Source organism: Phoca vitulina, unplaced genomic scaffold, assembly GCF_004348235.1.
Source record: "Phoca vitulina isolate PV1807 unplaced genomic scaffold, GSC_HSeal_1.0 scaffold13, whole genome shotgun sequence".
Taxonomy (NCBI): domain Eukaryota; kingdom Metazoa; phylum Chordata; class Mammalia; order Carnivora; family Phocidae; genus Phoca; species Phoca vitulina.
This window is the reverse complement of record NW_022589716.1, coordinates 42,531,081-42,559,068: the sequence shown is the minus strand read 5'-3', so window position 1 is coordinate 42,559,068 and position 27,988 is coordinate 42,531,081. Positions and strand designations below refer to the sequence as shown.

General features: G+C 47.1%; 1 protein-coding gene across 2 annotated transcripts in view; it reads right to left on the bottom strand.

Annotated features, from left to right (window-relative positions):
- The window catches only part of IFT122 (intraflagellar transport 122), a 69,003-nt gene that overhangs the window by 12,321 nt on the left and 28,694 nt on the right, over positions 1-27,988 (bottom strand). For both annotated transcript variants that reach the window (XM_032411975.1, XM_032411976.1), the window contains 10 exons: positions 27,112-27,249; positions 25,586-25,750; positions 23,070-23,267; positions 17,880-18,020; positions 14,381-14,434; positions 10,306-10,467; positions 6,040-6,206; positions 3,519-3,690; positions 2,078-2,180; positions 4-144 (listed from right to left, as the gene is read on the bottom strand). In XM_032411975.1, coding sequence (XP_032267866.1) covers positions 4-144; positions 2,078-2,180; positions 3,519-3,690; positions 6,040-6,206; positions 10,306-10,467; positions 14,381-14,434; positions 17,880-18,020; positions 23,070-23,267; positions 25,586-25,750; positions 27,112-27,249 — 1,441 coding nt within the window. The remainder of the gene's footprint in view (positions 1-3; positions 145-2,077; positions 2,181-3,518; positions 3,691-6,039; positions 6,207-10,305; positions 10,468-14,380; positions 14,435-17,879; positions 18,021-23,069; positions 23,268-25,585; positions 25,751-27,111; positions 27,250-27,988) is intronic.

Genomic DNA, 27,988 nt, shown 5'->3' with positions numbered 1-27,988 from the left:
TACCTTGAGCTATATCAAGGCACTGCATGGACAGCATCCAGTAATAATAGGCAGCGTCATTAAATCTGCTCTCGACCACGGCATTGTGTGTGAGTTGCTCCAGCACCCTGACCGCTTCCCGCTGCCGCCCAGCCTTGTGGAACGCTGGAGGGGCACAAAAACACACACAATTTGGGGAGTGGGATGGAATTCTGCAGGGCTTGCAAGGGGCTGCTGTAGAAGTAGGACACTCATTGGGAGCATCTGCAGCACTTCGTTGCTGGGATGCGCCTCTCAGGCCGAAGGCTATAAATAACTGAGGCTACATCCTGAAAAAAGTACAGTGAGATATATTCCTTTCTGGCTGGGAAAAGGCAACTGACTTCAGAAAAGCATGGCAGAAAGAAAAACCTCGGGGCCAAACTGCAGGGCGAAGTCTGAGGATGGCACTGCTGTCCATCACCAGTGAGGTCTTACCCTCACCCCGTTCCAGGACAAGGCTTTGTGACATCTGGGGTGACACCAGTAGCACCTGACACTTGAACAGGTTTGGTGGCTTACAAAGTGTTTTCGTTGCTGATTCCTTGTTGGATGGTCACAACAGACTTATGAAGGTGTAGGTAAAGTGGCATACCCAAGGTTACAGAACCTATCCCCACTTAAGTCCCCCATCAGTCTTCAACTGTGTGCTTTTTAATGACAACCTTGAAAAATATGGCTCCCAGCTCTAGCAACCAAACGTTTGTGAAAACATGCAAAAAAATCTCTCAATAATCCCTATATCCATTTAACAGAAATTTCCTGACTCTTAACTATGTGGCCAGACCCTCAGGAAGTTGGGGGCTGCCAGGGAGGCACTTCTAGCTGTGACACTTGCTCACATGTGGGCACTCAGATGATCCAAATCCTCTGTTTTAGAGAAGGAAAAGTTCTGGCCTTTTTTCCAATCTCATCTCCAATCTCTTGTCTGAGTACCAAGTTACTATGGCAATGGATTCTTGGAAGGGCAGACACAGACAGATGGATAGGTTGATGTGTTTTGCCCAAACATGCACATACTTCAGCAACTGGGTGCTCTGGAAATGCTAAAGCAGAAGAGAACATGCTGTCTTTCAATGGGGCTTTTAGCTGAGGAGCTCCAACAGGGAGACATTTGTTCCGCAATGTGTCCGGAGGTGGCAACTGTTACCATATAGAAGTGTAAATGAGATGCTATGGAATACGACACACCCAGCTTCAATTAGAAGACCTCCTAAGGAGGCAGCAAGACCTAGTCACAAGAATCAGGTTCCCAGGCGGACAGATCCTGGTCCAAACCTCGCTCTGCCACTCTCTCTGGCTTTGTGACTTTGCGGGGCACAGTTAGCCCCGGCGTCTCTGCAGGGCTGCTGGCGAGGTTCAGGGTTATGTAGTTAAGTGCCCAGCCGGTGCCTGACAAAGAGAAGGCAGTCACATTTTAAAATTGCTATTACCGGTAAAAGCTCTATGCTTCCTTTTGCTCCTGTCTCAGATACTGCCATATGTATGTATGTAAAGTGGGGTGCAGCCCACTTTACCAGTGGAAATGCCAAGGAGCAGAGGTCACCCTGTTTATCTGAGCCAAGTTACTGTTTGCCGTAGAGGAAAGAGGCAGGTGAGACCATGCCGGACACACTGTGGGAGTTCTCATATTTTGTCCCCACCCCAGCCTGGCCCAGATTCCGTCTCTGCCACTTCCTTGCTGTGGGACTTCAGGCAAATAAATCCCTTTACCTCCTCCAACCTCAGCTTTCTCATCTAGAAAACAGTACCGACATCATAGGGCTACTGTGAGGATTAAGTGGGAAGCTACTTTGAGTGCACAGTGTTTTGCTCAGAGAAGAGACAGGACCTGCCTGAGGTCCGGAGGCATGTGAGTGATGGACCCAGGCGTGTCCAACTCCAAAGCCCATGTTCTTTCCACTGCTCCCCAGTCTTCACCAGGAAACACGTCACATTCCCCAGGGTGAAGTCGTCCATCCTCAGACCCGTGATGGGAGGGGCTTGACAGCCTTTCTGAAATGTGGGTCTTGGCAGAACCATCTCCTGCTCCTGCAAGGTGTCAGTCTGGGTGGCCTACCTTTCTGGGCTTCCTCAAAACGATCATTCTCTGCTAGCCACTGAGCGTAGGGCACATAGATGTCATCCTTAAATTCGGGATGCTTCTCACCCAAAGCAAAGGCCTGGAGGAAGGAGCAAATGCATTCTTAATAAAGCAGCCCCCACAGCCCCCATGAAAACATGGCACTTGGCTGAATCCATTAGGGATGTGTCATATTTTGCCAGCCTGACAACTCAGAGGGGGAGAGTGCCTCCCCCTACCACCACCCCCAGAAACGCAAAAACAAATCAGCTCTTTGAAAACAAAAGGCAATTAACAGCAATATGCAAGTGACTGGATTCAATAACAACACAGTCTGTTTCTGGACCACAGAAACAGCACAGAATCGGAAACATTTTATTTTGAGGGTTTGCGTGGGCTCCTGTAGTGCTGCAAACAGATTTCTTTTAATTGCAGATGACACCTAAGGAAACAGAATTGACATTATCATCGTCACTGCTTATTAGCTGTCAAAGATGACTATGGACTTGGGAGAAAGGGTTGGGGGTGGGGGAAGAGTAGGGGGAGATACCCCGGCATCTTGTGCTGTATGGGACCCAGTGACTGCTTTGTCTAAGCCCCAGAACCACCCGTCAGGCTAGGAGAACTGGAAATGAGTCATGGGGGACAGTATGTGGCAACAGGGAGAAAGTTTGCCTGATGCATAGTCAGGACTGAGTGTTTCTAAGATGCTCTAATTTATGCTGCTTGAGAAATCTCCTAATAAATTTATCTTGAGAAGCCATTATTGCCTCTGTCCTTGGCCCCACCTCTTCTCATCAGTAACCTTGTCACCTCACCAAATGGAGCCACTCAGAGGGCAGACAAGAGTCAGACAGCTTTATTCAGAAAAGGTCTTGCTATGGCTCTGTAAACTAGACCTCAGTGGGTGGATGGGTGGGTAGGGTGGAGCGAGGACCGTGGGTGCAGCCCCTGATCCTCTCAGGAAGGAGTCCAGGTTAGAGGGAAGAAGGAGGAGAAAGAGCTGCCCCTGAAACGGTTCTGGCAGCCTCCACCTGGAGAGTATGGGTGGCATTTTCTGTCAAATGGCACCTAGCAGGTTTTGAATGTTACACAGGTGTGTCTCCATGTCAGGGAGCTATCAGCACGTGGTGCTGGTCACAAGCAGCTCAGACCCACAGCAGGCACAGCGCTGTCCTGTTAACTCTCACATCCCCAGTGTCTATCACAGGGCTAGCATGAAGCCAGCAGTGCATAAAGATTTTCTGAATGAATGAACCAATAAATGGGCCTCTAAGACACGCTGGCTCAGAGAATTCAAGGGTTAGTCTCCTGATAGCCAGGCCAATGTTCATTCTCATGCTGAGGGCAGCTGCTCTCCATCCAAACCCCAAAAAGCCCCCTGTGGTCCAGGGCTCACATGGGGCCCCCTAGCCCATGAGGCATGCTCTACCCTCACCTCGTCCCAGCGCTGGGTCTCCACATGCAGCTGAACCAAGGACTTCAGGTCACCAATCTTTAGGTAGGTTTCAGCAGCATAGCCAGGGTTATCCAGCTTCTTGAAGTAGTAAGCACACATCAGCAGGGGCTCCCGCTCGGCCTTGTCCAGTTTACGGGCAATGTCGATTAACCTGGAGAGGTAAAAGCACAGGGAGGAGATGGACTCCTGTAACAGGAACCTGATGGAAGAAAGCAGCACGGGCTTTTGGGTCTTCTTGAGGGCAGGCTCCATGTCGATTCATATTAATGTCCCCAATGCTCAATATGGTGCCATGGCCCTTGGTGCTTGACGGGTGGTTCTTAAATGAGTGAATATATAATCCAGAAACATTGCCCAGTGACCAGAAGTCACCTGCTAAAGGACACTGTCTCCCCCCACTTTGTGTGTGCCTTTCACAGAGTCACTATCTATCCAGCAGTATCTGGGGATAGAAATGAACACCTACTGATCACTTACTGGTACCAAGCACAGCACCATGAGCTTTCACATGTGTGATCTCATTGAATCTTCACTGCCCTTAGAGGTACTATTATTCTCATTTTACAGATGAGAAGACTAAAGGCTAGGTCGAAGGTGAAGCAGCCTGCTCAAGACTCTGCAGCCAGCAAGTGGCAGAATGCTCTTTCCACACTGTTTCAGGAATTCTCATAGGAAAGTATAGGTAGAGGCATGAGAATTCTTCAGCCGACAGGACTTTAGAGGAAGAGGCATGTGTGGAGCCAGCTCTGAGCTCTGGAAGAAAAGCCTCTTGGAAATCTTGAGTGTGCCTCTCCTGCTGGCCAAGGTGCTGACCATGGCGAGGGGCCACAGGGACCACTGGGGCTCACCACTCCTTCCCAGTGGTAACTGGCCCTCCCACTACTTGTGGGGACATGAGGGGGTGGATGAAACATGCTTATTCCCTCTGGTCAGGCTGGGGTTTGGAGTAAAACCAGCTCTCTCAGGGGAAAGGGGCTCTACCCAGCTTGCTCTTTGTGAAAAAAGAAGGGGAAGCAGCTGTAACAGATCCCTGTCTCAGACACAGGCAAGCTCAGGGAGGCCTGTCAATCTGTACTTAGAATAATAATGACATCTAAAAATAACATTTCTCAGCAGAGAAAGAACACATTTTTAGGGAAAGGTGGCACAGCCAACCCCTTAGAGCCCCCCAGCCCCACCCATCAAACCAAATGTCCCTGGAGAAGAGGCACCTTTTACAGCCAGACCTGGAAAAAGGATGGAACATGCTTAAATATCTCTTTCCTGAACTAGTTAGGTATCTCCAGGGTAACCTGATACATGTCAGTTGCAAATGAAAGTGACATGAAAAACCAGAGGGGAGAGCAGGGCCACAAATCTGCCTGGTTCTCTCCTGTATCACTCCTTTTGTGAAAAGAATAATTTGGGGGGCAAGATCTGTATCTTCAAGAAACTTCATTCTTGCACAGGAGAAAGATGGGGCGGTAGGTCACATACATATGGCACGTATGTGAGGGGCATACATGGCAACTACATGGTGGGGTTCAGGGAGGTGACTTAGTCATTAACCTGCCTAGGCCACTACTACCTGTGGACCACAGTATGGCTTCCAGGATAACCAACAGCCGGTAGGGCTCAGACCGAGCCACTGTCAGGAGCTGCTCCCTCACATGTTCTTCACCAGCTCTGGCAGTGTGCACCTGTATGTGTACACACACTCACACTCACACACGCACACCTGTACATGAGTGTGAAGTCTACCTTCCTCGACTATGGGAGGAGAAAGCCCCCCCTTGGAGGTCTGATGCTCTAAGAGTCTCAAAACTGAATCCATTATCTCTCTGGGCAGCCCCACTGCATGCCCACCCCCCTTCTGGGTGACTCCTGGTTTGTGCTGTTTTTTTGGCCTCATGCCCTTCCCCTTCCTACCACCCTCTACCTCTTAAAATTCAAGGCCATTCACGCAAAGACCACATCCATGGTTCCTCCCATGAGAATTCTTGTCTCCTTCCCTGGTGTGCTTAGAAGTGTTCTTGTTCTTTTTTTGGTTCCTACCATTACACATGCTAGAGGCACTGAAATCAGCCAGGTCAGTTTGAAGCTCAGCTCCATGGTTTCCCAGCTGTTTTGCCTCATGTGATCACCTGGTCCTTGAGCCTTGGTTTCCTCATTTGGAAGCTGGGCATGGAAACACCACAGCTTAGGGTGTGGGGGAGAATCAAGTGTTTGTAAGATATCTCAGTGCCTGGTTCCTAGGGAAGGCTCAGTGAATGGCAGCTCTAATGCCGGGGTATCTCCCCCTACTCTTCCCCCACCCCCAACCCTTTCTCCAGGGAGCCACTAAGCTCCTCAAAGGCAGTGACTGCCTCGTTCAATCTCTGTCTCCCAAAAACCTAGTCACTATTACATTTGGATTATATATTTAGAGAAATACTATCTTTTCCCTTGTCAGTCAAAACCAAAAGCTGACATGACATGACATGCTGCCAAATGCTTCTTGGGGCAGGGACTGAAAACCCACATGTCAATCCAGCCATGGTCGCCGCTGATCTCTATGGCCTTGACGTGCTCTCCCGCTGAGATATACATCTCCACAGCGGCTTTAGGCTCGTTGATATTTCTAGCCCAGTCAGCCTGTTTGGTGATTAGCATCTTTGTTTCTTTGGGGTCTCCAGATCCAAGGAAATCCTGAGGAAGCACAACAAACAAAAACACTCCAGATTAGAACTTCCTGCTGCCAGCATTACATCAGGCTGCCGAAAGCTGGAGCAAGGAAGGGCTCTGTTTGGCTGAAGCAGGCAATCAGGATGCAGGCGTGAGCCCATCCCTGCATGGCTGACTGGGGGGCAGTCCCAGGTGTCAGGGAGGAGTGCTCATAGGCTGCCCCACAGGTGCTCCTTGGGAGTATGGGACAGTGTCAAGGACTATGGCCCTGAACGTTTCCTGCCCTTCCCACTAACAGACATTTGTTCTTCAGCTAAACAATACTTTCCGGACTCTTTGGAGTACTTACACAAACTCTGCAGTGTCGAGGTTTTATGATCAGGTTACTTTGTCTCTCTCTCTCTCATATAGAGACGGATATATGTGTGACTATTCCCATATAGTGACTCTACAACCTGGTTGCCTAATTCCAAATATCCAGACCTACAATCTTTATTCAGTTAAAAGGGATGATACCACAAGCCTCAGACTGAGGCTAAGCATGTGGTCCCATAAACCTAAGTGACAAAATGATGTACAGAGTTTTAGGGGAGCCCCACTGTGCCCTCTCCTCAACTACCACACCACACTAGGAGTACTGTTCACATCTGTTTTCTGATTCTGTTCATATTCTGTTGCCTGAACTGAGAGCATCATCCTACTGGCTTCTTCCCCGGTTATGTGCCGAGAGCAGGTAAGGAGCACAAGTGTTCTTGGTTAGTTACTTTTCGACTGGATGATATCAAATCCTGTTCTGTTATCAGGTCTGTAGAGGTAGGGGCAGCAGGAGGCCATGGGGGGGTTAGATGGGGGGAAGAGGCCTAGGGAGAACCTGGGAAGGAAGAGATAACAGGGGGCCTCTGAAAGCCCATGGCTGACTTCCCTGGGTTAGCCCTGGAATGCGTGAGAAACAGCCTCAGAAAATCATCTCTTTTCAGGATATAGTTACCCCAAATATAGACATGGGAGTTTGCCATAGTTGAGGCAGCTTTGGTGCTGACATTTTTAAAGGTGGGGTTTTTCAAAAAGGAAAATTAAGAGTGCTTAGAGCCCAGATCTGCATCACTAGCAAGAAGTGGTTTGTCTTAGGAATAATGTACCCTGCAGAGAGTGCACTGTGTCAACCTCACAAAGTATAAAAAAAGCATTCCTTTCCCCATGATTAGCACTCATTTGTCAGGAAAGTACAGTCAATGTATGCTAAAAACCCACTTGAACAATTAGCTCTCTTTTTTTCCATTTGCTTTCAGGGTAATTGTGTAGCCCCTAAAATAATATATTAGATTGGCCTAAGACAACCAACTGTTGTAAGGGGAGGAAAGGGCATCATTTACCCTGATGCTGGGATCCAATAAAAGACAGGCCCATCTTGCTGGCCTCTGGTCTCTGGAACTCACACAGGGGAAGAAGCTTGGAAAGCATTCACTGACAATCTGAAGATGCCTAGTTTGGGCCGTTACAAACACAGCCTTTATTCTTGGTAACCAGTATAACGCATACTGTTTATGCGAGTGCAAAGCTGGAAACTCTGCTAATCTGGTTGGTTAAATGAGGCTAGCAGCTGGAGAAAACAGACATCATAAGAGAACAGAAATGTCCTTCAAAGTGAGTGCTCGGTGGACTCGGGGTGACTATAGTGAGAAGGGTCAGAGGCCAAGAGCAAGCCATAAATTTGGGTCATCAACAAGGAGACCAGCCAGACACACAGCTCACAGGCTTGAAGGAGCCACCTCCAGCCCAACAGCCCAGCTCAGGGAGCTCTGACCTAATTGAAGCTGAGTCTAAATGATTCCTTCGAGGCTCAGCAAACTGGGTTTTCAAAGGTTCTTTGGTTCCATGAAGCTAATTTACATGTTATCTGGGGCCATGGCAAAGACTGTGTCCTGGAGTGGACAGAAAGAGGCTGTGCTGAGTGATGAATGAGACTAAACAGTGTTCTCATGCTTGGTGATTTTGATAAGGACATACTACATAAGAGTTAAGAGCATTATAATTCCCTTTATCACCATATAAACATGTCACTTATCCGGAAAGCATACAATTTATTTGTACGTGGGAATGTAATTTAAAAATTTTCCGAAAACCAGATTGAATCTTGGGAAGCAATTTTCAAGTAAACAAAAACATGCCATGTTAATAAGCACTGTATTCCCCCCCTGCCCCCCATCATAATGTGTATGTACACATTTCCTCAAAGTCAGACTATTCGGGGGGACTGAAACAGAACCAACCTACTTGGAATTGCGATCAAAAACTAAAACCAAAACAACCCCCAGAATATTTACCTTCATAGAGAGGCAGACCAGATGGAGTGTGTAAGTGGGCTGCATTTCTGGATGGGAGACTGTGGGTACACGAAGCTCACCCGAGGTGTGAGGAGGGGCCTCAGTGTAGGGAGAGGAGTGGGGCTGGCTGGGGAGAGGCCTTAAGAATAGCCACTCTGTGGTCACACTTAGCTCCTTTCATTTTCCCAGCCTTTCTCTAGTTTGGCCTTTGCAAAGGGCTTCCTCATACATTATTTTGTGCAATTCTCAGAACTGAGCTGAGCTGTAGCTATGTTACCCTCTGAGAAGACAATGGAGGCTCAACAAAGTGAAGAGACCAGGAAGGAGCCACAGGAAGGACCAGGACTCACACCGGCTCTCCAAATGCCAAGTGAGCACTGCAGCTGCCTACTAGGAGGTTTCAGAGGTTCCGGGAAAGGCTGCTGGTTCTGAAGAACAACCACATCCTGCTATTCCTAATGCCTAAATTCTACTCCTAGGGATTTAATCCTTTAGTTAAGGTTTTGTCCTCAGTTTAAATGTTGTTATCCCCAGAAAAAGACACACTAATTTAGCTGTTCTCAGTATGAATGCAGTGTTAAATACTGTGTGTGTGTGTGTGTGTGTGTGTATGTGTGTGGTGTGGGAATATAAGGAGAGGGTAAAAAAGTGGAAGAGGACAAAGTGGGGGAACCTCAAGCACTTGGATCTGGGGGATGGGGTGAAGGAACCATCAAGGTAAAGAGACAGGCTAGGACCAAGGTGCTCATTCAGATATTAATGACTAGAAATCCCTGGGCCACATCACAGTCACTGAGATGCAACCTTCAGCCCCAGGATCTCACAGGTGGGACAGAAGAGCACAGCCATCTTTGGGAACAAAAAAGGAGAAAAAAAAATGGGGAAGATTTTCCATCTTGAACTTGTGAGCTAGGTAATTACCATTAATAGCCACTAACTGGTTGTGGCTGATGACTCACTTAATAACATTCTGAAGCCTATCCTGACAGTACCAGGAAAGGCAGGTTAACAAAGGCATTTCTGTGGAAGGAAGAGCCTGGTTGCTCAATGCTCTTTGTACCTTGCATTAGGCTGAACTACAAAAGGCTTGATGGCTTAGGCTCCCCAGTGGGACTTGTTCTCACATAAACCATCAGGAGCCTGCTCTCGGAAGACCCCTGTCATGTACCCAGACCTGCTGGGGACTAACCTTAATAGAGGACCTGCAAATGCAAGGGAAATCTCTACCATCACAAATACAGATGCACCCCTGGGGTGACAGGAAGCACACTGTGCTAGTACTGGAGGGCAGGGACTCAGTCATGGTGTCTCCAAAGCCCAGTGAAAAGCCTAGTACCAATCAGAGAGCAGACACTTAGGAAACCTTGGCTGAAGTGAACCATATGTCCTGTATAACAATGGTAGAACCAGCTCGTGCCTGAGGACACTGATTCTCCGTGGCTTCTACAAAGGTTTGAGAGAATTTGTGGGAGAAAGACCTGAAGCCCTGAACCCTGAACACTTAATGAAGGGACCATGCTGGTTCAGGCTCACTCTCCATCCAGCTCTGTCACTGACAAAGGTCTGAACTGTCATTCTCTTGTCCCTTTGATGTCAGCCTAAAAGGTGAGTTTTAGGCCAGCTTGAACCAGCGGCCATCGATGGTTCCTTTGTTTGCCAGTTTGCCCAAACCCTTACTGATAAGGCAGTGGCTATTTTCCATCTGTATCACTTCTTGGGATAAACATCTTGGGCAGCACAGTGTCAGAACACTGGTGGGTTCCACGTTGCAGCTTGGGCCCAGGTTGTGGCTGGATTACCTTGGCATACTCAAACATGCGGAGGTCGGTGTACATGTCGAGTGCGAGGTTCTCGTGCCCACTCCTCTTGTACAGTTTGGCGGCTTCGTGGAACTTCCCCTGGTAGGAAAACACATCTGCCAGAAACAGGTCATTGTTGGTCTCTCCCCGCTTCTTCCTCTCCTGGAAAAATTAGAAGCACAGGAAATAGCCTCTGCAGCCATGGCAGGAAGCAGCCTTTACAAAGGTTAGATGTTGCTATTTCAAGTTAAGCCCCTGGGCCTTTCTACTGGAACCTCCACTTGGCTCCTGGGCTGTTGTGTCTCTCACCTAGGTTTCTGGTGGGAATGCTTGACAACAAAAGCAGATTTTTTTTCTCAGATGAGTGAAGATCAAAAGTAATGCAAACTTTTGTTTGTTTAATGGAAATTCCTCAGGGCTGCTTTCTTGTATATTCTTCCAAGGAAACAACTGTATAGTTAGGATGGTGTGTGTTTTTTTTAAAGATTTATTTATTTATTTTAGAGAGCAAGAGCGTGCATGCATGCAAGTGGGGAGGGGCAGAGGGAGAGAGAGAATTTCAAGCAGACTCCCCGCTGAGCGTAGAGCCAGACATAGGGCTCGATCTCATTACCCATGACATCATGACCTGAGCCGAAATCAGAAGTCGGGCACCATGGGTGCCTGGGTGGCTCAGTCGTTAAGCGTCTGCCTTCGGCTCAGGTCATGGTCCCAGGGTCCTGGGATCGAGCGCCGCATCGGGCTCCCTGCTTTGCGGGAGGCCTGCTTCTCCCTCTCTCTCTCCCCCTGCTTGTTCCCTCTCTTGCTGTCTCTTTCTCTGTCAAAAAATAAATAAAATCTTAAAAGAAAAAAAAAAGAAGTCAGGCACTTAATGAACTGAGCCACCCAGGCGCCCCTAGGATGGTGTGCATTATCCACTTGTTGGTGGCCCCCAAGCTCCCAAGATCTTCCAAGTCCCCAGGCCTGGTTTGGCCGAGCTGTGACCCATGATGATGCAGACAAGCAAAAGTTTAGGGTCTCTTCCCAAGAAGGAGACTAACAAAACAGGATGAGTCTTCATATGTCTTTGTCTCTAAAGAGGTGAGTCACATGTTGAGCATCCACTAGGTGCTGGTTATGTACTTCCCACAAGGACCCAAGGGTGAGTGGTACCACCCAAGTGTCACACTGAGGGAAGCTGAGATTCAGAAGAAGAGCAGGTCAGGGTCATACAGAGCTGGCATTTGGACTCAGTCTGTCTGACTCCAGATGCTCTTTGTACCACATAATACCACCTTCGGAAACAAGTGACAACAACATACCTGCATGCACGCACACACACACACACACACACGAACACGAACACACACACACACACACACACACACACACGAGCAGCACTGAAGATAAAGAGAAGTAACTGGCATATTCCGTCCTTCCATGTTAGGGAACATGCATTAGTCTACTGCTCAAGTATTTGTAAACACTCAATAGCACCCAATCTCTCATCCCCAGCAGTTTCCTTTTGCTTGTTTTCTAGCAAGTGTATCACAGTGGAGGAAGATGAGACATTGAATCAAACTCTGAGACAAGCTGGTAAAGTTTTAACAGCTGGAGGCAACAGGCTTTCCCACTGACAGAAATAATTTTTAAAAACCAAAAGAAAAAAAAAAAAACCCAAAAAACAATAACAAAAAAGCCCCCTACACATAGTTTAGGCTAATCAGTCAAATAAACTAACTCCTAATTGTAGGGAGTGAATCAAAATCTTGCAGTGAGATTAAAAAAATAGGTTTCACTAGGCATGGAATTTAGGCATAGGCCACAGAATATCACCATGATCAGCAGAAGTGATTTACATATATTCAATATGTATGTAGCCATATGGGCAGATTCTCTTCCTCCTGTTATCAGTATAGTTATATTTCCCCTATCTCAAAGGAGCCTAGCAAGGAACCTTGGTTCTCTGGAATAACGCCAAATGCCCAGAAGCAAGCTACGAAGGCCTCAGAGCAGCCAAAATGGATCATTACTTGAAAGCAATTTGCTCTTTTTCGAAAGGCAATTATTACAAGTTTAACCAACTGCCCAGCTCATGGCACACTAGAAGAGGCAGTAAGACAGGAACTCAGTTAAGACATGATAAATGGTGAGAGGTGGTCTCACAGAGGTCAGTTACTCTTGCATAGAGAACATGTTCCATGGCTTCAGGTTAGGCCCCTAGATCCAGACTAGTGGATTCCCAGATGCCTGCCCCTGAGAATAAGCAGTACTGGGCATTACTAGTAGATGGCTCTTCACACATGCATGTAAGTAAGCATCGGAAGATACAGATGCTCACTCTGACAGTACTGGGGGAGGGAGTAGGTGGGGAGGGTGTGCATCAGAAACAACTTCTTAGATGACAATATGGCCTTGAATAAAGATAGCTTGAGCTTGGGAATTAGACAGAACTGGCTTTGAGTTCCAACCAAGCTTTTGCCTATGGACCCTTGGGGACGTGACACAGTCTTTCTGAGCCTTAATTTCATTATTTATCAAACAGAAAGAACAGTATTTGCGCTTCATTAAGTCAATGTGAGGATTTAAAATACAGCTGACCCTTGAGCAACATGAGTGTTAGGGGCACTGACCCCCCCAGAGTTGAAAATCAAGGCATAACTTTGGACTCCCCCAAATTTAACTACTAATAGCCTACTGTTGACTAGAAGCCTTACTGATAACATAAACAGTTGATTAATACAGATTTTATGTGTTGGATGTATTATATACCGTAAAGTAAGCTAGAGAAAAGAAGATATATTTTCTAAAGATTTTATTTTTAAGTAATCTCTACACCCAATGTGGGGCTCGAACTGACAGCCCCAAGATCAAGAGTCACATGCTCTACTGACTGAGCCAGCCAGGCGCCCGAAGAAAATATTATTAAGAAAATCCTATAGGATGCCTGGGTGGCTCAGTCGGTTAAGCGTCTGCCTTTGGCTCAGGTCATGATCGCAGGGTCCCGGGATCAAGTCCCATATCGGGCTCCCTGCTCTGCAGGGGGGGCCTGCTTCTTCCTCTCCCTCTGCCTACCACTCTCCTTGCTTGTGTGGGCGTGCGCTCTCTCTCTCTGTCAAATAAATAAATAAAATATTTAAAAAGAAAAAAAAGAAAATCATATAGAAGAGAAAATACATTTACAGTACTGCTGTATTTATCGAAAACAATCCACAGAGAGGTGGACCTGTGCAGTTCAACCCCATGTTGTTCCAGGGTCAGCTGTAGTATACACACTGATCATGCATGGGACATAGAGCGTGCACTCAACAAGTGGCAATTATTATTCAGCTGAGCAGTCTGTGAGCTCCCACAGGCCTCCCTTCCACTCAGCTCTTTGCCCACAGGGCTCAGCACCAGGCTTGGCCCATGACAGGTGTTTATTATTCTGAACTGAATTGCAGGGACAAGACATTTGCTGATTTCCTCCCTGCTTCCATATGGGAATTCAAATGTATCTCACATTTCCTTAGCTTCACAATAAATCTGTTCAGGAGAAAAAATATGTACGCCTTTTCATAGACAGTCACAGGAATTAAGAGTATTGTCTACAGTTACCCAGCAAATGGTGCCCACAGAACCAGCCCACCCCAGTCCACATGCTCCCTCCCCAGGTCCCATTCCTGTGGGTGGGGAGCAGATCGTGTGCATTTGGGAAATGCTTCCTACACTGGCACATTGTTGGAGCCTTAGAGGATGGTAACTACCTAACAACCACTGTAGGAGTGAAAAACAGTTACTGAGAACCTATTTAATCCTCCTAGCAACCCTGGGAAATCAATCCCTTTCACAGATAGAAACCAAAACTCTGGAGAGATTAGGGACCTACCTGCCTCACCCCACTACCAAGTGAAAGACTGCACTCCTTGCTCCCAGGTGCTGTCTCCCGGCCCCATGGCATTCTGTACCCCCAGAGCAAGGCTGTGGCCCAAATGTCCAGACACCAGTGGGCTCTGTTTATGTGCCCTCAAGGCTCTCATCTGCTAGAAGAGCTCCCTATAAGCCACTGACAGTGAGTCTGTACTTTCTTGAGAAGGAAGAACATTTTGTCTTTTACCTCAATGCTGTTGATGAGCTCTAAATATCGGAGGTCTTGTACTCTGGTGAAGGCCTACAGGGGAAGAAATAAAAGAATGAAATCAGCTGCCTTCTGGGCTTCAAAAGTGGGTGATTGGCTGGGGGTGGGAAGTCAAGCTTTAGAAAGTGAGCCAGTAAGGAGGGAAAAGAAGCAAGCATTGATTAATCGCCATGTGCTCAGGAGGGTTATACCACCCAGTGAGGCACGGCTTTATCCCTGGGATTAGTCCACACAAAGAACAGCAAAGAAGTCCTGGTTGCATCAATCACTTTGGGATTAGGTAAAACAAAACTATGATACTGCAGTCTGGGATGGTGCCCGCTTAGAGGAATCTCTATGCAAAAGAGACGAACAGGGCGGTCTGATACTCTGAGGCAGTGTCATTGGAGTGGGAGTGGGGAAGATGTACTGACTGAGGAGAGACTGCTATACATCTCGGTGACTGGGATGGAAAGCAGGAGACAGCTATGCTTACCAACAGTGCATAAATACAAGGCACCCAGAGCCCACAGTACCAGCACAGAGGAAGAGGAGGAGGGGAAAGCTGAGAAGGAATAAAGATGGTTTCTGGAAGGGAGAGGGAGGTTAGGGAATAAATCACTCCAAGTCCCTGGAAGGCAAACTCTTACGTAAATCCTAAAAGTGTAGCTCTTGCCTTGGACTCACAGTAAAGCCAAAGACTTTAACCCATGGGCTGCTAGAAGTTTCTAGGCAGCCTTTCTCAGGAAGACTGGTGTTAGTTAAGTCTCCTTTGGTGCTTTCTGATTCTGCAAGGGGTTTAGAGGACTATAACCCACCATGTCAGGCTGATCTTCATGTGGCTTTGCTGTCAATGCTTCTACCAGGTGTGCTGCTTTACAATGTCCCATTTGAAATGGGCTGACACACACCTACAGGAAGCAGCAGGTCCAGGAGTCCTTGAATATGAAATGCAGAAGAACCACCCTGACCACTTGCAACCTCTACTTCGCTGCATGACATCCTCCATCCCCAAAAGACTTGGGGAAGCGAGCAAGTCATCTGGCCTCTGGCTGCCTCACAGATGACCACAATGTGACTTCATCTTTTCATCCTGCAGGGCCAGCCATCCTGTCGGGCACTGGGGATCCAGAGGTGAATATGACCTGTCCCCCTCCCCATTCAGGGGCCCATGTGCTCAAAGGGGTGGCAGGTAGATTAAACAGATCATTGAATCTCCATGAGCTAAAAGCTATACAAGTATGAACTAGATACCCTGAAGAACACCAATTCACTCTCTGAGCACAGGCAATGGTAGAGGCAGGATTAAGAAGAGCACCACAGAGTAGGAACCTGGCAAATGGGTATTCCTGAAGAGGAATTCTTTGAAAGGGTAAGGTAGGCATCACATGAGTAAAGGTAGGCCAAGAGTACCTGTGTTCCTTGCTGGAGGTCTTATAAGCTATCTTCTAGACGTGGGCTTCCTTAAAGCAAAAGGAAAGGGGAAAACCTGGAATGTCTGGCAAAGGGGCAGGGAGGAAAGGAGCATTCCGGGTGTCAGTCCTAGCTCTGAGATTTTCCACCTGAGGGGCTCTGAACCTACTTCTTCCCTGCCTCTAGGCTCTCAATGTCTGCTTTATGGAAAGGGGCAAATTAGCGATGCCTCCTCCAAGGTCTTTCTAGTTCTGCTCTGCTAGGATTCTAGGATTTGCCACTTTGAGAAATCTGTTTCTGAGTTCCTTCGACCCTCACACATTCTGCAGAGTCAGGGGTGCCCTGGTCGGAGTGGTCAGAGTCACGAGGCCGGTGAATAACCTCAGCAGAAGGAAGTGTGGGAACTGGGAAGCAGCTGCAGTTCTGCTCACCAAAGAGGTCCCGGGTGCTAAGCAGCTCTCCCCTGCCATCTAGTGGGGACACCAGTTTATTGCTGGAACCACCCTCTACCTCCTGTGTGCCTGAGTGACTTGGCAAAGCAGAAAAACAAAGGCTGGGGATTCGGAATTTGGATAAAATGATCAAACTCTAGTCTATGGTAAAAATCTTGTGGCTATAATACAATAATTTCTATTCCCAGGGAGTGCTTGGGGAATACAGGCTGGGAGTTAGTGTTAAACAAATGGAGGGTTATTCCAGTTTTGTTTTGATCCATTCAAACATTTGCTGAGTACCCAACCCCATGTTGGCTGAACTAAGCTGAGATAGGTGTTTATTTCTTGGGTGTGAGGAGATGACAGTCTCTGAGGAAGACTTTAAATTTCATTCCAGGCTGAAAACAAATAAAACACAGTCTAGGAATACTTTGTTACTCTTCATCCATCCTGGCATATTGCGGGGGAGGGGGCCTGCAGGAGAGGGAAGCTCCCTCCATGAGAATATTTCCTCCCGCCTCTGAATTCTTAAAATCCTCTCTATTACCAGTTTTCTGACCCTTAGTTGATATAAAAATATAATTAAATAACAGCAATTTTACTTGTTTTAAAAACAGCTAGCATTTGTATAACACTTGCTAGTTCTGGAAGCCCTTTTACAACGTGGTAGTTAAGCCTAATGACCCTGTGTCAGGAAGGCAGGGCAGTTAGCATTTTCACCATCCCCACTGCAGACATGGGAGGATGGAGTCTATGAGAGAAGCGGCTGGTATGGGGTCATCCAGCCTATATACAGCAGAGATGGTATCTGGCCTTGGTTCCTCTCTCCTTTCATGCCTACAAGTCTTGACCTAGCATAGGGCGGGCATCACATACCCCTGCAATTCCTTCCCTGCATGCTCAGTAATATGAGCAAATGAATATATGATTAATTGGCTATGGGAAGATAAAGAGGGAAGGGAGAAGTAGGGGAGAGAGAGTTGAAGGCCATTCCTTTCCTCCACCCCAGGTTCTAGATGAAAACCCAACTAAGAGCTGGGCTTTTTCTGATGCGTGGCAAGGGGTCAAATGTTGTCAGCCAGTTTCTGTAGTTTTAATACACTGGCCAGGAAATGACACCAGATTGAAGCCATCAAAGTATGTGGGGAGTGACACTGCTGTCAGAGTCAGAGAGCTCGACTATCTCTTTGACCATACCTAGCAGGGTACAAAGAAAAAGAGCACTGTGTAAAAAATGGCTAATACCAATAAGTGCTCATACCAATAATAAAAGCTACCCTTGATTGCATCCCTATTACGTGCCATGCTTTCAGCTAGGTGCTTTACATAATCATAGCTAATAAGGGTGACAGCTAGAATCTATCAGATGTTTCTCCTGTATCAGGCTTTACAGACATTACCACATTAGACCCTTAGAACTTTGTGAGGATGGGGCTAATCATCACCCCAATTTTATAAATGAGCAAACTTAGAAATGAGTTACCTGCCCAGACTCAGGAGGTAGCTGAGTTGAGATCTGAATCCAGGCCAGTCTATCTCCAGAGCTCACTACAGTATGTGTCTGCCTCTTCATATATCACCTGGAGTCCCTTTTGCCTCCTCGAGGGACCCTCCAAGGGCCAGATTCCAGCTTAGGCTGACTAGATGCTTACCTTCTTTGCTGTTTCAAACTCTAATCCTTCTAAAGCTTCCATAGCCAGCTCACGCCAGTCCGTGTCTGTCACTCCCAAGCAAGCAATCTGGTAGGCTTCTTTGAACATTTTCCTATCCAGGTACTGGTACATTGGAGCAGACTACAGGATTTCATCAAAAGGAAAGAAGATTGTTTTCAGAGCAATGGAAAGAATCAGATTCGTACAAAGCCTGACTCCAGATGTGTGCCACTGACTTAATTACAAATGCCCACAGAGCAACACTATAGAGATTAATCAGTACTCTTCTCACCCCACACACTCCACATGCCTTCCAGTTGCCCCCCCCCCCCTTTCACAGCCAAAACATAGCATTCAGCAGCACAAACTTCTTGCCTGTCCTTCCCTCTACCACCAGCTTTCCCCACCTCCAGGTCTGCTTTACCACAAGATATCACCCTCGTCTAGAATGCCCTTGCTCCTCCTCACCCTCTGGAAAGTACCTACTTGGCTCTGAAGGCCCAGTTAAAATATCACCTCTTCTGGAAAGTCTTCACTGACCCCTCAAGGAAAGGAGTCTGAGCTTTCTCTGCCCTTTAACCAGATCTCAATTGTGCTGTAATTAAAAGCCTGTCTCCCCCACAAGTCTGGGCATACCCTGAGAGTAGTGGTGGGGTTGTACTTACCTCCCCCAGCAGGCCCTCTGTCTATGTTTGCTGGAGGAAGGAACAACATTACTGTGAGGAGGGGGTCTGGGATGGCCTCCTATTAAGAGGGCTGCGAAACCATCTTACCCAAGAAACCTAACTGATTTATCAGCTCCAGGTTACTCAGAGAGGCACATCTCTCTGAGTTCCCTGGAGCTGGGAACCTTCCTGCAGTCCCTCCTTCCAGATGGGGCTGCCTCACTGTGATACCTCTGAGTGGTTCCCAATAACTTCTCTTCTTAGGTTTACATACTGCTTTTGGATCTGTCCCAACAGGTCTGTGTTGCAGGTTATGAGTCCCGGATTATAGCCTGAAGACACAGAAGCAGCACAGGGAAGACGTGGGGCTGGAGCCTGGGGTGAGCTGACTCCAGGTCCTGAGCACTTTCCTGGCTCTTGGGTATGGGATATGTGTATGTGCGCATACACGAGAACAAGTCTGAGCTGGGTCTGGCGTCCTGAATAACGAAAGGCTCTACCCTTGTTTTAGGCCAGTGTGCTGAAGGGAACTCAATCTCTCCCGGGCAGTAGAGATCAATCAGCCAGTACTTCATGCTAATGGTTCCCAAATGTGAAGCTAGAAGTGCTGTTTTCTCCATTTCTCCTATACCTTTGAACTTTCCTGTCTCATTTTTTAGCTTTCGAGTTGAAGGATTTTTTTCTTCTTTCTTAAGCCATTCTGCCCTCTGACAGCAAGATGTGGGTGCTTCGGAGTGCTCATCTTTTCTCCCGTACCATTCCACCTACCCTTCCTCCCTTTAGTGGGGTAGCAGGGTATGGACAGGGGAGCAGCTGAGCCAGAACCCAGACCTAGCTCAGCCACATCCTAGCTGTGTGGTTTTTTTTTAGGTAAACTGTTTAACTTCTCTTTAGATGCCCTGCCCAGCTCACAGGCTACCAGGAACAAACAAGAGACGTGCTCAGTACCTCCACTGTATTTTCTCAGCACCAGCTCCTCGCCATCTCCCCAACTCTCCAGACTTGTTCCTACCCCCATCTTTCCCCCCTGTCTGAAACAATCTCCCTGCTCCTCTCTGCCTCCCCAGACGTTTTGGGGCTCAGATCAAGTGTCACCACCTCCTGGAAGCTTTCTCAAACTCCCCATGTATAATGAGCTTTCCTTTCTAAACTCCTTTAGTGAGCACCCTCTGTTCCAATTTAGTTCTGTTTTGTAGTGTTTGCTGCTTTAAGATGGTTAATAACAATAGGAATTGGGCCAGACAAAACCTGAAAGATAGGTATATTTAACTGAACAGAAAAGAAGTGAGTCCCCAAAGAGTGAAAGGAGTTGCCCAAGATCACAGCTGGTTCAGGCGGCAGAGTCAGAACTCAAAGCCAGTGCTCTTTCCCCGAAACTGCACAACTTCTTGCCACGCTGAATGCCCCGTAAGGCTGGAACAGGGACTTGGACAGACACATCAGAATCGAGGATACGATGAATGGTTAACATTTGGGCTTGCTTGGGAGGCACAATCTGAGAGTGGGAGTTTTAAAAATATCCTAACTGAACAAATGCCCTCTGAGTTCTACTTTATCTCACTGTTGCATTCCAAGCATGAAGTCACCACCCGCCCCGAGAAGCCTGACTAGGGCTTGCCGCCCTACTTGGCAGCCCTGACAAACCAGTTCTTGCACAAGATGATGTAAATTTCGAAAGGAAACCAGAAATCCCCAGAGTGGGTCTGATGCTTTCTCCCTCCTCTCTAGGCCAAAACCACAGGATGGCTGGAGGCAGAGGCAACAGATAAATAGCCTTTGTCTTGAGGCTGCCTCTCCTAACCCTTGGCAGTTCTGACCCTGCTGCATCAGCAGGATGGGCTTGGGGAAGCTATTGGGGGCGGGGGGGGGGGGGGGGTACTGGATGGGGACTCTGGCTTCTGAATTTTAAGGGCTTGGCAGAGGAAGCCCCAGGCCGCCCCTCTGGCTCCTCTTGGCCAGCCAAAGCCAGGGAGCAGCAAACTGCATTTATCTTTGAGGTCAGGATGGCAGTCTTGGGAGAAAAACTTTTAATCAGCATAGCCTGTTTGGCACGATTAAGGAAGATTGGGTTTCTGGTGGATGTGGTGCATGGGTTTGGGACGGGGAGCAGATAAGGACTACAAGGAAACAATCCAGTAGGGGCTGTTCTTGCCCCTCCTCCTGCTGCCACTTCCACCCACCTGTCTCCTTTCTTTCTCTTTCCTTTTCCTCCGGTCTGAATTCCACTAACATTTATTGAATAATTGCTCTGTGTCAGGCACTTATAATTTCTGCACAATGAGTAACAAGTACCATCAGCTTGGAGGAAGAAGCAGACCCCAGCCCCACCCTTTACAAGAAGCCAAGTCAGGCTTTCAGTGACTATGAAGGTGGGGAGATCCCGGCTGGGCTGAGGACACAGGATCTCACTGTCCTCCCAGCCCTTCGACCGTCCTCTGAAGCCCCTCAGTAAAATGGTTCGATGCCCTCCACCCCCACCCAGAAAAAGGAAGCTGAAGGGCAATCTAGAAACATGTCTAAAAATCTGTCAAATGTACATGGCCTTTTATCCAACAATTTCACTTCCAGGAATTCACACCAAGAAGCTAAGGTGAGATAGGTACAAAGACTTGGCAAGAAAGATGCTATATCTACAATAGCAGAAAAGCTGTAAGCAGCAAGTGTCCAACGATAGGCACTGGTTGAGTAAGCTGTGGAACATCTGTGTGATAGGGTAAAAAGAGGTCATTAAAAACAATGTGGGGGGCACCTCGGTGGTTCAGTCGGTTAAATGGCGGCCTTCGGCTCAGGTCATGATCCCAGGGTCCTGGGATCGAGCCCCGCGTCGGGCTCCATGTTCAGGGGGAAGCCTGCTTCTCCCTCTCCCACTCCCCCTACTTGTGTTCTCTCTCTTGCTGTCAAATAAATAAATAAAATCTTTTTAAAAAAAAAATAAATAAAAACAATGTGGGGGTGGGGACAGCAGGGAGGCGGGTGTGGTTACAATAAAAGGGCAACCCAACATCAGAGATCTCATGGGTTGGTGGTTGTAGTGACACGAACCTACATAGGTGAAACATCTGTGCTGTAATTTTGCAAACTGTTACCAGTGGGGAAGCTGGACAAGTTGTACAAGGGATCTCTATATGATTTCTTACAACTATAGGTCAATCTACAATCATCTTAGTATTTTTAAAATGCTAGAAAAGTACACTTATTGAGGTGGATCCATGCTTCCAGTAGATTGCTGAGAGAAAAAGCCACACTGCTAGCTGACAGCCAGTACTTCATACAAAGTGATGGGTCTGCAATATGTAAATGTTAGGTTAAACTGGAAGATGGCGATAAAGGACAGTGATTAAAAATCTCTCGTTTGTGGGGCGCCTGGGTGGCTCAGTTGGTTAAGCGACTGCCTTTGGCTCAGGTCATGATCCTGGAGTCCCGGGATCGAGTCCCACATCGGGCTCCCTGCTCGGCAGGGAGTCTGCTTCTCCCTCTGACCTTTCCCCGTCTCATGCTCTCTCTCTCTCTCTAATAAATAAATAAAAATCTTTAAGAAAAAAATAAAAAAATAAAAATAAATAAAAAAATAAATAAAAATCTCTCGTTTGTGGTCCACATTCAGTAAAGGAAGTATAGTAAATCTGACGTTTCATTTATAGGAGCAATATTTATAGATAAGAGTCAAAAACAATATTTACAGTAGATTCCACTTTTGTTTAACATGTTCATATAAAATTGTATACTCGTAATTGTATATTCTGCATATGTTACATATACATACAGAAAAGGCCTGGGTGGGTATGTCCTAAAATGTTTAAGACTGATTCCCCTTGAGGTTGGGATTCTGAGGGCTAAGCCTCTCCTTTGTGCTTGTCTCTACTTTATGGCAGTTCTACAGTGAGCATGATTCATTTGGGGAACAGACAGGCAGCTGGGACAGCTGGGATTAGGCCAGCCCTGACTTGGGTTGCCAATCTCTGCCCTCCCATCTGTGTTTCTGCCCTCCCCTGTTTGTGGCTCCAGGCCCCCATTTCTGTTCTGGCCTCCTAGTTTGAGGGACTTGTGCAGATAGTCCCATGCTCCCTTCTTGGCTCACAAGACCTCAGGCCCCCTCCCCATCCCACCCATATTCTCTTTTCTCTCATACCATCCCCCCTCCTGCATCTGTGCATACACACTGCTGCACTCCCAGCTTTGCTGGCTTACTCCACTCTGCCCCATGCACGGCCCTCAGTGAAACACACTCTGTCTGAAGACAGACAACCCTGAATACCCTCCCTGTCCCACCCAGGAAACGGGGATCAGAAAGAAATGGAGGCTCAGTGAGGTGGAGCTGTTTGCCCAAAGACACACAGGTTGCACAGGGTGGAGGCAGGCTTTCAGGTTCTAGTCCAGAATACCTTCCATGACATCATAGCTGCGATTCATCTCTCTTCCCTCTCCCTCCCCAGCCATCCCCCGACCCAATGCATCAGTGAGGGGCCTGGCTTTCCTGGTCTTGCCCTGCCACTCATTGCTGAGAGCTGACAAGCACCCCGGTTACCTGTGGCACCTCCACAGCTGACATGGAGAAGACATGGAGGCAGAAGATCTTGGAGCCATTGTAGCCCACCACAAAGCCCTGTAGCTTCTGCTGGTGCACAGGGAAGGTGCTGGCTTTGATGTTAAGGTAGCCTCCTCCCGAGAAGCAGAGCATGTCCTCACACTGGGTATTCCAGGCCACGCTGTTGGCATTTGGTTCCTGAGGGACAGGGATAGTGAGGACCTTGTGACAACCACCCTGGCCTTTGGTACCATTCCTGCACTCAGTCAAGCATTCTTTTTAAAGCCTGAATCACACTAAATTGCTAACAGTGGGATGGGGGGGAAAACCAGGAAAAGTGAACCAGAAGAAAAGGATAGAAGCATAGAGGCAAAATCCTCTATGTACTTGTTTATGTTAGAACTATTTTTAATAAGCAAGCATTACTTTTGAAAAAAAATTATTATCCCAAATATTAATCATTACACAGTGAGAAAATGAGCAAAGTGGCTTTACTTCTGTTAGAAAATGGGAATACGTAGCTATGTATAGAAGATTTAAAGGGATCTGTTCCAAAAAATTAACAGTGATTGTTTCAGGGTGGGTGGAATTGTGGGTGCTTTTTATTTTCTATGCTTTTTGTTTGCCTGAAATTTCTTTTGGTCATGAACATCCATTGTTTTTTTATAATAAGAAAAAAGTGTTATTTTTATATTAGAAAATAATATATTGTCTCTGCATTTAAAATTCTCACACTGGAGAAATACAGTCACCCTGGGATGCACTCCCTTCCCCCTACCTCCTCTCAAAGTTTTCTGCTTAGCTCTGGAGCCCCAGGGACCAGCAGATGTTCATACCTTTCTACCTAGAATCTTCTACAATGTCTGAATCTTTTATAATGAGCATGGATTACTTCTATAATGAGAAAAAACAATATAGCTGTTTTCATTTGCAGGGGGCAGGGGCAGCAGAGAGAAGAAAAAGACAGCTGGGAATGTTTATGTCTCCTGGCAAAGTCTGAGAATTACCTTCCCTAGCCTACTACAGAACCCTCAGTGGACATGGGGAAGGACACATGCCCTTCCATTCCTGTATGGTTCTAGGCTCAGGCACAGATTCACAACTGGGGGCCTGCTAACCTACCTACAGGAGGTGGTTTTGAGGTTGCGGAGAGAAGTTAACAGTTAGGGCCCTGTTTTATACCAGGCACTGAGCTAGGTACTGTGGTATCTTGTTTAGTCCTATAGCAATTCTGTGAGGGGGCATTTACCAGTTCCATTTCAGAGGTAAGGAGAAGTTTAGGCTCAGAGAACTGTACTGACTTGCTGGATATCACACAGTAAGTGGTGAGGGCAGGACTGGAGCCCAGGTCTGTCTAAAGACAAAACCTGTGCTCTTTTTTCCCCCTTAATCACTCTGCCTTGATTTATTAGAGTCAGCTCAGGCTAGCAGTAGCCAGGTAGCCCCTTCCAACTGAGGCAGCTCCCTACACTCCAGCATCCCTCTGCCCTGCTAATTTTGCTCCCAAGGACAAGGAGGAGCCCTGAGAAGGGCATCTCGATCTGCAGATTAATACTGGGACACCTGTTGTGGCCGAGGAAACCAGACAGGGGAGGTTTCAGCTTCAGGGGGGAGCTTGCTTCAGGCAAATAGGCCCTGACCTCTTACAAAGTCCTAAAGAGGCAAAGAGTGGCGCTGAGTATGGCAGAAAGCCAGCCAGGAGCTGAGCATGAAGCCCTTGGGATTTCTTCTCCAGTGACACACTTCTACCAGCCATAGGACCAAATGGTGTGTAAACAATGCTTATCTCCTAAAACAGTTCACATTTTGTTGGCTCTGATAGCATCCTTGTGAAATAACTAGAAGGTTATCATCCTTTCCCTTCTTTCAGATGACAAAACTAGTCCTATTTCTTTACTGTGTCTTAGGTCACTTATAGATGCAGCAAACCTCTAATTGGCAAGAAGCACTTTTGCAAAAGAATCATCCTCACATTAACCAATGCACTGAGAGCCTATCAAGTGCCCCACTTAAATTTATTATTATTCAGGCGCCTGGGTGGCTCTGTTGGTTAAGCGACTGCCTTTGGCTCAGGTCATGATCCTGGGGTCCTGGGATCAAGCCCCATGTCGGGCTCCCCGCTCAGCAGGGAGTCTACTTCTCCCTCTGGCCTTCCCCACCCCCCCGTCATGCTCTCTCTCTCATTCTCTCTCTCAAATAAATAAAATCTTTAAAAAAAAAATTTATTATTATTCATTTACTATTCACAGAAAGAAAGGTATTACTTGCCCATCTTACCTGTGAGGAAAGAAAAGTTCAAAGCGGCTTACCCAATTCCTGCAGCTCATGTGTGGGAGGAGTGGGCTGTGACCTGGGGCCTCTTGAGCTCTGTGCCCCTGCTCAAAGCCTACACCCCTACACATCACTGCTCCTCCCGGAGACCTGCCTGGGAACCAGAGGGTGAGAACCTCCTGCAGGGACTGGGAAATAGAGAAGGAGTCAAAGGACCATGTCCTAGAAATTCTCTGGGATTTCACCTGAAAAAGCAGCTCCTTGGTGTGGATGTCATACACCAGACATGTGTCGTTTTCATCCACCACAGCCAGCTTGTTACGGGAAGCACTCATGTCCAAGCAGCGCACGGCTGTGGCCTGCTTCAGCAGGACAATGGCAAAGAGATTGTCCACAAAGATCTTTAGGATCTGGTGAAATTTCAGAGAAAAAAGTGTGAATCACCATGGCAACAAGACCCCGGAACTGCGCCAGGCTGTTGGAATCTATGTGTTCTACAAGAACAACTCCCACTAACTTCAACAGAGGTTCCATGCAGAGAAAAGGACTTATCAAAAGAACAGGAGTGGGGGCTTATCCTTAGGAGACCAGAAGTGTGGTTCATCAGAGGTTGACAAAGTAATTACGGGCCCAAGACATGACAAATTCACTTAAATGTCTGTTTAACTGGGGATTTGTTAACAACATTACCCAAACTGCAGGATTAGGAGACACCATCTAGCGAGATCTGAGTCACAAACTAACACAGGAAGAAGCTACTTTAAACACTGACAAGACATTGGGTATAACCACAGCAAAATAATGATGATGATGAGAAGGATGATGACAGCTATCAGTTATTGACTATTTCTGACAGCCCTCTGAAACATGAGGCATTATCCTCATTTGTAAAACCTGAGCCTCAGAGAGGCAAAGTGACCTGCCCAGGGTCACACAGCTAGTGAGTAGCGAAGCATGAACGTGACCCCAGGTCGACCTGCCCCCAAAGTCCCATGTTCTCAGGCCTCACACTGGAAGTGACAGCTGACCATGAGAAAGATTCAGACTTTCCATCCCTTTGGTATTGCTACCCTGCAACCCCCACTAATTTCATACTCCATGACTTCTGTCCCCAGGAAAGGCCTGACAAGCTTTAGCCACAAGCCATCTGCTAGACAGCTTGGCTCTCAGGCTAACGCAGTTATATTTTCACTTTCAAATTTCCATGTAGCCCACTTAGAACTTTTCTTATTTTGAGCAAAGAACACACACACAAATCTGTTTAATTGTATAACCTAGATTTTCCACATCTATATGAGCAAAGGGCCCATTTTTCTTATAACACCTAGTAATAGCCTGAGGACCAGCACCCTCTAAAACACAAGCTAGAACACACTGCCTTAATCCATTCACTGCCCTAATAGGGATCTGACCTAAGAATGAGCTCTGCCTTCCTCTCTAGCAAGCCCATGAAACTGTACCTCTAACAAATCTCCCATCTTCTGGGTGCCCTTAAACCCACTAATCCACTCTACAGGCAGCCCAGAAGCCACAGTGCCAACCCTGCTAGAATGCAGCACACTCTAAGTCTAAGGGCCACTGCATCTTTGTCCTGAAGCTGTCCTCAAAAAATGAAACTCTGGGTTGCCCTCCAATGTGTCTATGGTGAATGTGGGGTGGGGGAAGCCCTTTTCCCTGCCCCAGGGAAACCATCTTAGGGTCATAATGAGTCTGGTCCCTATGGTCTGCATACAGATAATCAGCCTGATGGGAGACACATGAGAGCACTCACCTGTCCATTCTTCAGGCCTACTAACAGACCTTCCCTTCCTGGAGGGCCACCAATCACCTTGATGTAGCGAATGAGAGACTCCATCTGCCATTCCCGCTCCTTCACTCCACTGAAGGACAAGCACTGTAGCCGTTTCTCCTAGAAAGCAAACCCAGCTCTGCATGGATATTTGACAGAGTAAGTGTTCCCAGCCCTCCCAAGGAGGTCTTCCTGCATGTGAGGGATGAAAAATACCTACACATTCAGTGTCTATTGAACCCCATCTAGTCCCCATGATTGGCATTGTTCATTAATCCTTCATGTAAGCCTTCACCACAGAGCCCAGCTCAGCCTCACATCTTCTGTGCAGACCTCTGGGAAGCCACAGAGGCAGCATCCAAAAGCACACTTTTTTGTCACATCTGTAACTTGTGGCACCTCTAAACTGCTTGAAGTTCTTGACTTTTAGAGAGATTTTATTTGTATTTTACATATAGTGATTTTCTAAAGGATTTCTGCCACTTTATCACTTCTAACAGGCCTACTTTTATGAAACTAAATCCACCTCTACTTCCAAGAAAGATGCCGGGCTGGCCTTCCCTCAAAGTCTTTCCAAACTTCTCTTGGCATTGCCCTAGACATTTTGTAGAAAGCTCTCAGTTGAGAAATTTTTTCTGTGAAAAAATCTTTCAGCAAGTAAAACTTCCTTTACTATTTTTGAGTTGATATTATACATTTTTTGTTGTTTAACAGAAAGATAATATAAATTTTTATGTGTATATGTTTACCAAAAAAAAAATCGCTCTTCATTTCTATCAGTGTATGGTTTAAGTCATTAAAACATGTATAATCCTAGGATAACAAAGTGCTTTGCAATACAAAAAGGTATTCTCCAGGT